The sequence below is a fragment of the Balaenoptera musculus genome, chromosome 3 (genome assembly GCF_009873245.2).
Source record: "Balaenoptera musculus isolate JJ_BM4_2016_0621 chromosome 3, mBalMus1.pri.v3, whole genome shotgun sequence".
Lineage (NCBI taxonomy): Eukaryota > Metazoa > Chordata > Mammalia > Artiodactyla > Balaenopteridae > Balaenoptera > Balaenoptera musculus.
Window position 1 is genome coordinate 166,189,602 of NC_045787.1, and position 13,226 is coordinate 166,202,827.

The window sequence follows — 13,226 nt, forward strand, 5'->3', positions numbered from 1 at the left end:
TAGACAGATCCAAGACAGATAGGTCCCAAGGACAGAAACCACCTGGTGCCCAGGAAGTGATGCTTATGTGATCCTTACCAGTTCTCTGTGGCAGCAACGCCCACCTGACCAGGGTACCCAATCCTCTTTCTCATAGAGCCTGGGACGGAGCATCACTAAGGCAGGAGACTTCCTTGAAGACCACTACCTAGAGTTGCGAAGACCATACACTGTGGCCATTGCTGGCTACGCCCTGGCTCTGTTGGGCAAGCTGGAGAATGACCTCCTCAACAAATTTCTGAACACAGCCACAGGTGAGGGGCAGCCTGGAGGGGTAAAGAGGGATGCATGGCTGGGGTTTGAGGGTGGCCCTCTCAAGCTGGGATGCATGGCTCTAAGCTGCACTGGGATGGATGACTCTATGGTGTGAAAATTTCTCAATGTAAGCCACACAAGAAGGTTCATTGCACAATTCATTCAACAATGTTGAATGTTGTGTGTTGAGCACTTGCTATGACACAGCAGTGAGGTGTCATTAAGAACACGGGCTCTGACATCAGACAGATCTAAATTGAAATCCCACCCTGCCACTTTCTCACTGTCTGACCTTGTACAAGTTGCTTAACCTCTCTGGACCTTAGTTTCCTCATCTTAAAATGATACCTATGTCATAGGGTGGTTGTAAAGATTAAATGAATAATGCAAGTAGAAAAGGGTCTAGCATATGGTAAGAGCTCTATCACTGATAACATCGTTGCCTTTAATATTGTTAATAATATTATCATTATCTCAAGGGTAGTTAGGATTCGATAAGATAATGCCATAGGGAATTCAGCACAGTGATGACACTGTATCAAGTTTGCACTCACTGATAATAACGTATCTCAAGTAACATAGTGTAACATATACTAAAGTGGCTTAACACAACAAAAGTTTGTTGTTGGTGAACAGCTCTCCTCCATACAGTGATGCAGGGATCCAGGCCTCTATCTTTTCCAGGCTCTGCCACTCTGGGGCCTCAGAACACATCCCATCCAAGCTGAAGGGGAAGTAGGAAGACTGTGCAAGGGAGGTGGACCAGACATGGAAGGGGCCCCATCATTACCGTGCACATTCCATTGGCCAGAGCTCAGTCATGTGGCCATACCTACCTGCAAAGGCATCTGGGAGATGTAGTCCAACTGTGTACCCAGGAAGAGGAGGGTATGGTTCTTAGTGACAGTCTCTGCCATTGTTAATTTCTTAGGCACTTGGGACACCACAGTGAACACAGCACAGCCCCTGCCATTATGGCCTCGCACTCCAATTGAAGAAAGAAATGAGTTAATAGATTACTGTAGAGCGTCATAGTGCTGGGACAGGAGAAGCACAGGATGCTTTGAGAGACAGGAGGAAGAAGAGCCTCACCCAGTCTTGGGGTGCCATTGAAGCTGAATTGTACAGGGTGGGTAGGAACTAACCAGGAGTAGATAGAGAAAAGGTGCTCCAAGTCAAGGGAACAGAATACGCAAAGGCTCAGAGGTAAGAATGAGCATGGCAAGTTTAGGGAATCTCCTGCAGTGGGGCTGCAGTTCAGAATTCAGATGGAGAAGTGAAGGTTAATGAGGGAAGAGGATGAGGCAGGAGCCAGCAGACTGAAGACCTTGAATGTGGGCCAGGACACCTGAACACCAAGAGGTCTAGTATGAGTCTTTTTTCTGAACTTTCTCTGAGCTATTTACAGGCTGGACAGAGCAGTGAGCATTGGGGGGTGGGGGTTCTCCCTGCAGAAAGGAACCGCTGGGAGGAGCGTGGCCAGAAGCTCTACAACGTGGAAGCCACATCCTACGCCCTCTTGGCTCTGCTGTTGCTCAAAGACTTTGACACTGTGCCTCCTGTTGTGCGCTGGCTCAATGAGCAGAGATACTACGGAGGTGGTTATGGCTCCACGCAGGCAAGTAGCCTCACACCCCCAGGCACCTGCATCCCAACCTCCTATGGCCTCCCATTAGCTTTCTGGAGAGGACACTGAGACCAAGAGAGGCAGTGCTTCTGTCCCATGAGCCAGGATGATTGGGATGAAGTTGAGAAATGTTTTTTTTTTAATTGAAAACCCATCTATGGATTCTAGATTACATTCTGGATGCCCCAAGCTGTGTTCTGAGCCTCCTTTTCAATCCTGGTGTCTAGATCATGTTCTCAGGGCCCAGGTTCAGGTGTGAGCCTCTCTCTCCCCCAGTGGGTTCTACACCATGTTCCCAATTCCACCAGGTTCCCATCTTATCCTGTCTCACTGGTGGGTTCTAGATCATGTTTGTTTCACCAGGCCCCCAATGTTACCCTGTCTCACTGTTGGGTTCTAGACCAGGTTCTTAATGATTCTAGGCCATTATCCAAGCCTTTCTCTCCCACTGGTGGGCTCTAGGCCATGTTCTCAGTTCCATCAAGCTCTCAGTGTTACCACATCTTACTGTGAGTTTTAGACCAGGTTCTCAGTTATTCTAGTCCCTAATGGGTTCTAGACCATGGGTTCAGTAACCTCAAACTCCAGCAACCTCAGATTCCAGTTTAACCCTTTTTCTTTCTGATGGGCTCTCAATCACATTCTCAGTGTCAATTTTGGGTTCTAGATCAGATGCTTAGTGTTCCCAGATTCCAATTTTATTCTTTTTTTCATGAGTGGGTTCTAGACACATTCTCAGCACCTCTAAACTCTTGTCTTAGACTCTCTCCTCTGGATGGGTCTAGACCACCTTCTCAGTGTGGCTAGACTTTCAGTCTTATGTCTATACTTTCTGGTGGATTCTAGACATGTTCCCAGTGTCTCCAAGTTCTGGTCTGAACCTCTCTCACTCAGAGAGTTCTAGGACATGTCCTCGGTATCCAGCAACCCCCAGTCGTATTCTCACCCTCTCTGGTGGGTTCTAGGTCACAGCCTCAGTGCCCCATGTCTGATCTGAGTCTCTTCATCCTTCAGTGGATTTCTCAGTCGCCCAGATTCACCCTCTTTCTCTGTCATGGGCAACAGGCCACTTTCATGGTGTTCCAAGCCTTGGCCCAGTACCAGAAAGATGTCCCTGATCACAAGGAGCTGAACCTGGATGTGTCCATCCAACTACCCAGCCGTAACTCTCTGATAAGGCATCGTATCGTCTGGGAATCTGCTAGCCTCCTGCGCTCAGAAGAGGTATAGCCACCCGGCCAAACCCTCCTCGCTTTCATCCTCCATGCCAGTCAGAGTTTGCCAGGAGGCAGGAGGGAGGGCAGATGACCAACACAGCCAGGGGAAGGCTTGGTTCCCAATGCTCTCTCTTCTCTCTCTCCACTCCCCACAGACCAAGGAAAATGAGGATTTCACATTAACAGCTCAAGGGAAAGGACAGGGCACCTTGTCGGTAAGGAACGGGAACCCACACCTTCTTGGCCCACCACTTTCTCTAGGCTCCTCTGCCCCAGAGGCACCCTCTCCTTCCCAAGTCAAGTGGGCTGACACCTTGTCTCCCCTCCCATCTCGCCAGGTGGTGACCGTGTACCACGCCAAACTCAAAGGCAAAGTCACCTGCAAAAAGTTTGACCTCCAGGTTTCCATACGTCCAGCCCCCGAACCAGGTAAAAGGAGTACAGACCCTATCTGTCACCCTTCCACCACCCCCATTCTAATGTCTCCCTCCCTCTTGGATCAGAACCCAGGAACCCCCCTCCCCCATCCTTCTGTCTTCTGTGTTTCTAGTCAAGAAGCCTCAGGACGCCAAAGGCTCCATGATCCTTGACATCTGTACGAGGTAAGAGATGGGTCACTGGGGTCCATCTTGGCCATCCCTCTGTCTCTAGCAAGACTTCTTACAAATAATAACTGTGATGCTTAATGCTTTCTGAGAGTGTATTGTGCATCTAGTCCTGTGCTAAATACCCACAAGGAGACAGCAAGCAGTCTTCACTTTGCATGACAGTGCGAGACTAGCAATGACAATGTAAGCTGAGTCTGTACAAAGTCATCTTAATCAGCCATGAAATTACAATTGTTCCATGACCTTTATTTTATTTTTTTTTAAACTTCTTTATTGGAGTATAATTGCTTTACAGTGGTGTGTTAGTTTCTGCTTTATAACAAAGTGAATCAGTTATACATATACATATGTCCCCATATCTCTTCCCTCTTACGTCTCCCTCCCTCCCACCCTCCCTATCCCACCCCTCTAGGTGGTCACAAAGCACCGAGCTGATCTCCCTGTGCTATGCGGCTGCTTCCCACTAGCTATCTATTTTACATTTGGTAGTGTATATATGTCCATGCCACTCTCTCACTTTGTCCCAGCTTACCCTTCCCCCTCCCTGTATCCTCAAGTCCATTCTCTAGTAGGTCTGTGTCTTTATTCCTGTCTTGCCCCTAGGTTCTTCATGACCTTTTTTTTTTTAGATTCCATATATATGTGTTAGCATATGGTATTTGTTTTTCTCTTTCTGACCTACTTCACTCTGTATGACAGACTCTAGGTCCAACCACCTCACTAGAAATAACTCAATTTCGTTTCTTTTTATGGCAGAGTAATATTCCATTGTATATATGTGCCACATCTTCTTTATCCATTCATCTGTCGATGGACACTTAGGTTGCTTCCATGTCCTGGCTATTGTAAATAGAGCTGCAATGAACATTGTGGTACATGACTCTTTTTGAGTTATGGTGTTCCATGACCTTTAAAAATTTTAGTCACAACATCAAAAACTCTCACACTCCCAGTTTTAAAGGTCTGGAGAAACAAAAGTATAGTAAGATGAGTATTTGTTGAGTACACTGTAATTTATAACATTGGAACACTGAGACAACAATTGGTTGGGTTTCTTTCTCCCCCCTTTGTAAAACACTTATCCAAAGCACTGTGGTTGGGACAGTGTCTCCTTTTTTCTCTTTGTATAACTTATGAGATAAAGCAAGCATCTTTTCGTGCCATAGTGAATTGTCACGTTCCCTTCTAAGTTTGGGTCAACTTCCAACATTTCATTCTTGGAGCTTTCAATGTCATCAGATATCCAAGAGACCCTTCAATGTGATGGTTTTTGCTGGTGTCCCTTCCTCTGGGACATCCACATCCTTTTTGTCACAACCACTTTCCTCATTTATGTTGATCAGTTTGCCTCACTAAGTTCCCCTGGCCACACAGCTAGTCTTGCAAATGGCAGCGGGGTCAACCTCCCCATGGTCTGCTATTTTTTCTCTAACTCCATTTATGTTCTACTCAAATTTTACTTCCAGTGTTATCACTCTTCATTTCATGGCTGTGCTTCCATCTTTGTTGGCCAATTCCCTCTTTCAGTGATCCATTTTTGTAAAATGTCACACAGGTTTTTTCCACTGTGAGAGAAAGGAGTAACACGACTCACACCTTGCTGTCTGTGTGTGAACTGAATAACGGATGCTCAGTGATCCAACAGACTTTGAAAGAAGGGATGTGATTGGTCATTGGTTGTAAGGTGCATCTGTTATTTATGAAGTGATTGGTGGAGTGAAGAGCTAGCAACAAGATTTGTACTTTATGCCATTACTCACGATTAATATACGGTGGTACTGAGATCTGAACCATGGTGCTGAGGGACTGGTGCCATTGAACTAGACCATGGTAACGGAATCATGCAAAGTGAGACATGCCCATATTCTTATATCTTCATTCTCTAGAACTAAGGCAGGGAGAGGTTAAGTAACTCATCAGATGTTACAAAGAGCTAGGATTTAAACCCAGGCAGTTGGGCTCCAGAACCTGAGCAATTAATCACCTTGATCATTATGCTACATTTCCTGTATTCCCCTTGGGGGAATGTTTCCTAAAATCGAACCTCACTCAATGCTGCTATGTGGGAACTAGAGGCCTCAGTCCCTGATATGACCCCCTTGTTCAAGCAGTGACCCCACCTTAGGGCCCAACCCCTCTCCCCCTGCCCCATCCAGGTACCTGGGAGACCAGGATGTCACTATGTCAATCCTGGATATATCCATGATGACTGGCTTCTCTCCTGATATTGATGACCTCAAACTGGTATGAAGGTCCTGGGCTCGGGGGCTGGGATCCATGGAAAGGAGCCCAGGGTCTGGAAGAAGCTGGAGGGAGGGAAGGGGATGCAGGAGGGATTTTCACAAGCCCCACCCTTCCCCAGCTGAGCACTGGTGTCGACAGATACATCTCTAAGTATGAGCTGAACAAAGACTCCACAAAGAATACCCTCATCATCTACCTGGACAAGGTAAGGCTTCCATTGGGATCATGACCCCTACCTGGCTGGCCTTTCCTTCTCCGTTGGCCTTGTCTCCAGGTCAGGCCAGCCCCAGCCTAGGGGAGACAGGGTCTGGGCTGCTGGTGTGGGAGGAAAGGGCATGTAAAAAAGGTCAGCCCACCTTCTAGAAGCATCTCACCTTTTTTTTTTTTTTAATTTATTTATCTTATTTATTTCTGACTGCATTGGGTCTTCATTGCTGCATGCGGGCTTTCTCTCATCGCGGTGAGCAGGGGCTACTCTTCGTTGTGGCGCGCAGGCTTCTCATGGCGGTGGCTTCTCTCGTTGCGGAGCACGGGCTCTAGGCGCACGGGCTTCAGTAGTTGTGGCGCACGGGCTCAGTAGTTGTGGCTCGTGGGCTCTAGAGCGCAGGCTCAGTAGTTGTGGCACACAGGCTTAGTTGCTCGGCGGCATGTGAGATCTTCCCAGACCAGGGATCAAACCCGTGTCCTCTTCATTGGCAGGCTGATTCTTAACCACTGCGCCACCAGGGAAGTCTGGATCTCACCTTCTGACCACTCATGTTCCAACCTCATTTTTCACTTGCTCCCTCCAGCCTCTTCTCATCAGAGTCTTAAACAACCATTGAAAAAAACCACCTTGGTTAAAAAAAAAAAGTGCTCAGTGGAGAAAAAGGACTTCCCTTGCTCCCAACCCCCTAGCATTTCTCTCTTCTCTTATTTTCTCTCCATCTAGCCTTCTCTTGCTGTCTTTATCTTGAACATGATTCCTTCTCTTTCCTGCTTATTTCTTCCCCTTCTCCTATCCTCATATCTTTCCTGCTAACTCCCTGTACCCTCACCCCACATTAGTCAGCATAAGCAACACTAGCTACTATAATAAAACCCCTAAGAATATGGGGGTCTCAACACAAGAGACTTGTATGTCTCACTCGTGTAAAGTCCAGCTGGTATGGGAGGTAAGGAAGGGGACTTCTACTCCACGTGGTCACTCAGGGATCCACGTACCTTCCATCTCGTGGTTCTGTAATCCCTAGGATTTTGGACTCCTCTGCTGGATCCATCCTTTCTAGAAGAAAACGGGGTTGTGCATGAGATGGGTTTTTTAATGGGTTTTGTTTTGTTTGTTTGTATTTTAATTTTTGTACCTTAAAATTTTTATATAATTTCAACCTTACAGACAAATTTCAGAGCACAATAGAGAAGTTCCGTATAACCTTTACCCAAATTCACTAATTGTTAGCATTTTCCTCCAAATATACATGATGGCCTATGTATATGTACATATATATGTATATGTTTCCTTCCTTCATCTCTCCCTTCTTCCCTTTCTTTTTTCTTTCTTCCTTTCTCTTTATTTTTTGCAGCTTTATTGAGATTTAACTGACATGTAACATTGTGTAGGTTTAAGATGTACAGTGTACTGATTTGATATGTGTATATATTGGGAAATAATTACCAAAATAAGGTTAGTTACATCCATGCCCTCACAGAGTTATAAAGTGTGTGTGTGTGTATGTGTGTGTGTGTTAAGAACTTTTAAGATCTAATCTTTTAGCAACTTTCAAATGTCTATTGCAGTCTTGTTAACCATGGAATGTTTTTAAGGATATAGATAGCAATCCTTGGCCAGAACTCAATCACATGGCCGCATGGAACTGAAAACATGCCGAGAAGTGTAATCTAGCCGTGAGCCGTGGAGAAAAAAAAATGGATTTGATGAACTGCTCATTAATCTTTTGGCAAAGATTCCTGCTCCCCCCCATCTATCCCCACCCATATCCCTCCTTGATCCCTCAGTTTCTCCACCACTGCTCCAGCCCCCAGACCCCATGCTGGGCTTCCTCCCATGTCACCCCCTTGACCAACCTCCTCCTCCTTTCCAGGTCTCACACACCCAGGAGGACTGTCTAGCCTTCAAAGTTCACCAGTACTTTAATGTGGGGCTTATACAGCCTGGGGCAGTCAAGGTGTACTCTTATTACAACCTGGGTGAGCAGCTGTCCTAGGGCCTGGGGTCCCAGGGATCTGGGAGTTAGGAGTCTAGGGGTCCCAGGAATCCAGGAGTTAGGAGTCTGGGGGTCCCAAGGATCTAGGAGTGAGGAGTCTGGGGGTTCCGGGAATCCAGGAGTTAGGAGTCTGGTGGTCCTGGGGATATGGGAGTTAGGGGTCTGAGGGCCCCAGGGTTGGGGACCTGGCCTCAGCAGGTCTGACGGACTGAAGTTGGGAAACTGAGCCCCCGCCAGGTGTGGTCTCTGGGGTGGAGGCCCTAGCCCTCCCCATCTCCTCTGCCCACAGATGAAGCTTGCACCCGGTTCTACCACCCGGAGAAGGAGGACGGGATGCTGGACAAACTCTGCCACAAAGATACATGCCGCTGTGCTGAGGGTGGGTCCGCAGGCGCCAGGAGAGGTGGCCACGCCCACTGGACCCCTGCTCCCACGGGGTGGGGGCGGTGACTCAGGAGGGCTGGGCGTACCCGTGGGTGGTAGGCCCTGAACGAGAAGCGGGACTTAGACCGTGTCCCCCGCCCACGCACCCACCCACCCCACAGAGAACTGCTTCATGCACACGGAGGAGGAGGTCACCCTGGAGGACCGGCTGGACAGGGCCTGCGAGCCGGGCGTGGACTATGGTGAGTCTGGCGGGGGTGGGGGGGACGGGGTGGGGCGGCGCGCGCATGCGTGGTTGTGTGTGAGCGGAGGCGTGCCGGCGTGTGTGGTCATGGCTACGTGCGGCTGTGGTTGTGTGTGTGATGTGTTGTGAGGGGCTCTGATTGCACGGGGAACCGTGGTCATGAGTGGGATGGAACGTGGGCGTGTGTGGGAGGGGTGGTTGTGAGTGATGTGGGTGTGTGCATGGCTGTGGGGAGCCGCAGTTGTCTGAGACGGTGCTTGTGGGTCCCAGTGGGTAGGAGCAGCTGTCGTTGTGCCTGTGACTGTCGTTGTGGACGGCTGTGATTGTGTGCATGGCTGTGAGTGTGGCTGGCTGTGTTACTGCGGTGGGGGGCGGGCAGGGGGCTTGAGCCTGCCTGGCTGTGGTCCTGCCCGTATCGGCTTGGGAGGAGCCGGGTGACGGCGCCCCACAGACAACCCTGCCCAGGACCCACGCTGCCTTCTTTCCCCCGCCCACAGTGTACAAGATCAAACTTCTCAAGAAGGAGCTGTCGGATGACTTTGACGATTACATCATGGTCATCGAGCAGATCATCAAATCAGGTCAGCCCTGTGTCTGCTGTCTTTCTGCCTCCCCCTCCCCCATGTCCGCCCCTCCGCCCAGCTCAGCTTCCCTCTCCCTCCCCTTCAGGATCCGATGAGGTGCAAGTTCAACAGGAGCGTAGGTTCATCAGCCACATCAAGTGCAGAGAAGCCCTGAAACTGAAGGAGGGGGCCCGCTACCTCGTGTGGGGCATCTCCTCGGACCTGTGGGGAGAGAAACCCAAGTGAGTGCCCGCCCCGCGCCTGCGCGTGGCCACCTCCTCCCGCCCTTCCCCTCCCCCTCCCCCTCCTGACCTGTCTCTCTTCCCCCAGCATCAGCTACATCATCGGGAAGGACACCTGGGTGGAGCTGTGGCCTGATGCGGATGAATGCCAAGATGAGGAGAACCAGAAACACTGCCAGGACCTGGCCAACTTCACCGAAAACATGGTTGTCTTTGGCTGCCCCAACTAATCCCGCTCCCGTTGTCCAGCCAATAAAGGTCCAGTTCTATTTCACAAGTCTCCCAAAGTCTGGAGCTCTTTGAGAGGGGGAGAGAGGCAGCTGTGATCCCCCGCTGCCTCACCTGCAGCTCAGCTCCATCCTACAGGAACTTCCTGTAGTTCACCTGCAAGTTCGCAGGCTTCCTCACCTACAGCGCGTGTGCCTGCCTCGCCTGCACCTAGCCGGAAGTGCACCTGCATCTCCCCCTGAATCTCAGCTGCACCTCAGCTCCATCCGTACCTGAATTTTCATTTGCATCCTCACCAGCAGCTCGCTGCCCCTTCACCTGAGTTCTCACCACCTTCCTTACCTGCCGCTTTATTGCATCCTCACCTGAACTCTTACCAGGATCTCATCTGGATCTTTACCTGCACACTCAACCTGCACACTCGCCTGTATTTTCTGCATCTTCACCTGCTTCCCCCACCTACATCTTTATCTGTAAACTTACCTGTATCTTTACAAACATTCTTTTTTTTTTTTTTTTTTAATTTATTTATTTATTTATTTATGGCTGTGTTGGGTCTTCGCTTCCCTGCGAGGGCTTTCCCCAGTTGCGGCAAGCGGGGGCCACTCTTCATCGCGGTGCACGGGCCTCTCACTATCGTGGCCTCTCCTGTTGCGGAGCACAGGCTCCAGACGCGCAGGCTCAGTAGTTGTGGCTCACGGGCCTAGTCGCTCCGCGGCATGTGGGATCTTCCCGGACCAGGGCTCGAACCCGTGTCCCCTGCATTAGCAGGCAGATTCCCAACCACTGCGCCACCAGGGAAGCCCCCAAACATTCTTACCTATACTCTCACCTGTCTTTCCACTTGCATCCTCACCTGTGTTTTCTCTGCATCTTCATGAGGGTGAGGACCTGCATCTTTACCTACATTCTTCTCTGGATCTCTTCGTGTGTTCTTACCAGCATCCTCATCTACATCCTCACCTGCGTATTTACCTGCCTTCTCACTTGCACCTTCCCCTGCGTCTTCACCTATGTCTTCACCAGCATCAGAACTCTCCAGTCCTCCTCTGCCTTCTCACCTTCATGCTCACCTGCATCCTTACCTGCCATCCTCACCCGTTCTCATCTTCATCCCATTTGCTCTCATCCGCAGCTCACTTTCACTCCATTTCCCATCTCATGCATCCCATTTGCATCCTCTAGACTCACCTCACCCTCCAGGTCACCACTTTGTAGATGGGCCTGAACAGATTGGTAGGATTGTGTGAGGCGGCTGGGCCGGGAGGGGGCGGTAAAGGTCAGGCAGGATGATGTTTCCAGCTGGAGCCCTGAGGGACCAAGCCAGAGATGTGACTCGTATCTCAGCGGTTGAAGAAGGAGTGCAGGGGCTGTTGTGGTCACAGCCTCACCAGAAACACATGGTGGGGAGCAGCCACAGTTGAGTGAGGTCACTGGCTGCCAAGGGGCCCCAAGTGCCTCTTCTAACTCCACCTGTGGTCCCTTGAGGACCATTGAGGGTGGAATCCAGGCTCCGACTCTGGGTAAGGTCAACACAGGAAAACCCCCCTGAACCTGGAAGTCACGCCTGCATAGCCCCCTTCCCCTAAGACCCTGGGTCCTGGAAACCCCACCTCCCAACTTCAGGAATGTTGGGGAAATTGACTCACAGCCTACCCCTACTCCCTCCAGCCTCCAGTTGCCAGACACCCCCGTCAAGGGGAGACACAGAGATCCTCATTACTCACTAGGTGTCACAGCTGACATCTGCCGGGCCCCCCTGCCCTCCTTTATGCGCAATTTTTCGTTTTTCTTGCTCTGTTTCTTTAATGTGTGGGATGTTTTTGTTTTGTTTTTTACTTTTTTTTTAGCATCTATGTTTCTAGGCTGTGAACAGCACAGACAGGACCTTACATTCTAAAGATAGCATGGAGTTGATTTCAGACAGTGAGGGTATCCAAAAAGGAAAGGAGATCAGGGTGACCCGGGAAGCCTGCCTGCAACGGGGCCAACCAGCGAAGTCATTTAGATTGAAGGATGGTTCGGTTTATGTCTCAGTTTTGTTAGGCTATGGTGACCAGTTGTTTGGTCAAATACCAGGCTAAATGTTTCTCAGAAGGTTTTTTTTTTTTTTTTGAAATTTTTTTACTTTTTATTGAAAACTGCACTGAACACTAAATGTCCACCTTTACAATAAACAAATACAGTAACGGTAACACACTAAAACAAAACTTACTTCTGATAGCCATTATTTTTCTGTTTGGGACAGTTTTGAAGGTTCTTTGGTCACAAAACAGGAATGTCAGGACTTCCCTGGTGGTGCGGTGGTTAAGAATCCACCTGCCAATGCAGGGGACACGGGTTCGAGCCCCAGTCCAGGAAGATCCCACATGCCGCGGAGCAAGTAAGCCCATGCGCCACAACTACTGAGACTGCGCTCTAGAGCCCGCAAGCCACAACTACTAAGCCCGCGAGCCACAACTACTGAGCCTGCATTTCACAACTACTGAAACCCACGTGCCTAGAGCCCGTGCTCCGCAACAAAAGAAGCCACCGCAATGAGAAGCCCGCGCACTGCAACAGAGTAGACCCCGCTCACCGCAACTTAGAGAAAGCCCACGCGCAGCAACGAAGACCCAGTGCAGCCAAAAATAAATAAATAAATTTATTTCTTAAAAAACTTGAAAAAAATAAAAAAACAGTAATGTCCCTATCCAAAGGCTCAAAATAGGCCATCTTTTAACCAAAAAGGTGGTGATTCACAAAAGGCTATGAATACAACATGTAACCAGTTGATATAAATCTAATAGGATTTGTTAAAATCAGTCACATCTAATAACACACCTGAAGTATTCTTATATAAAATATCTCATGAAGAAAAGAAGACTTTATCAATGTCTAAAAAAGTGCGTTTGTTCATAGACAATCTGACAAGTTACCATAAAATGTTTCCTGAGACATAAGATAACGCAACATTATTCTTCTTGAACACTTTCAGTTCAAGACTTTCCACTCAGTAAAATAGCTGAGGATATGAAACTGAGAAAATATATTTGAGTACAAACAGCTTGTGAAACTTAATACTTTTTTTTTTTTTTTGCATCATCAGAAGGTATTACTGAACTCACAACCAACTTGCCCGCTCTGTATGCAGCTCAGATGGGTGAGGTTTCTCTGTACAGAAGCCTGTACTGTCTTCGATCCTATGCTCGTGGTTGTCTAACACAAACAGTTTTCTCCCCGTTTTGTAGTAATTTAACCTTCCTACTAGCAAAAAAGGTAGCCAGCCCCCGTGGACTGAAGGAGCTACAGTCAGGATGGTGATTTCCTCTTACTATTTTTTATTTTGATGTTTGGAACTCTTTTTTGTTGCTGGGTTTTGGGTTTTGGTT

General features: G+C 48.8%; 1 protein-coding gene across 1 annotated transcript in view; it reads left to right on the top strand.

Annotated features, from left to right (window-relative positions):
• C3 (complement C3) overlaps positions 1–9,904 on the top strand; it is a 35,800-nt gene extending 25,896 nt beyond the window's left edge. Inside the window, exons 28-41 of the mRNA XM_036846252.1 lie at positions 137–293; positions 1,749–1,912; positions 2,987–3,145; positions 3,294–3,353; positions 3,477–3,567; positions 3,689–3,740; positions 5,903–5,990; positions 6,109–6,195; positions 8,072–8,177; positions 8,484–8,573; positions 8,740–8,820; positions 9,320–9,403; positions 9,492–9,627; positions 9,716–9,904. Of these exons, the coding sequence (XP_036702147.1) occupies positions 137–293; positions 1,749–1,912; positions 2,987–3,145; positions 3,294–3,353; positions 3,477–3,567; positions 3,689–3,740; positions 5,903–5,990; positions 6,109–6,195; positions 8,072–8,177; positions 8,484–8,573; positions 8,740–8,820; positions 9,320–9,403; positions 9,492–9,627; positions 9,716–9,857 (1,497 nt within the window). The 3' untranslated portion in view covers positions 9,858–9,904. The remainder of the gene's footprint in view (positions 1–136; positions 294–1,748; positions 1,913–2,986; positions 3,146–3,293; positions 3,354–3,476; positions 3,568–3,688; positions 3,741–5,902; positions 5,991–6,108; positions 6,196–8,071; positions 8,178–8,483; positions 8,574–8,739; positions 8,821–9,319; positions 9,404–9,491; positions 9,628–9,715) is intronic.
• The last annotated feature ends 3,322 nt before the right edge of the window (positions 9,905–13,226 follow it).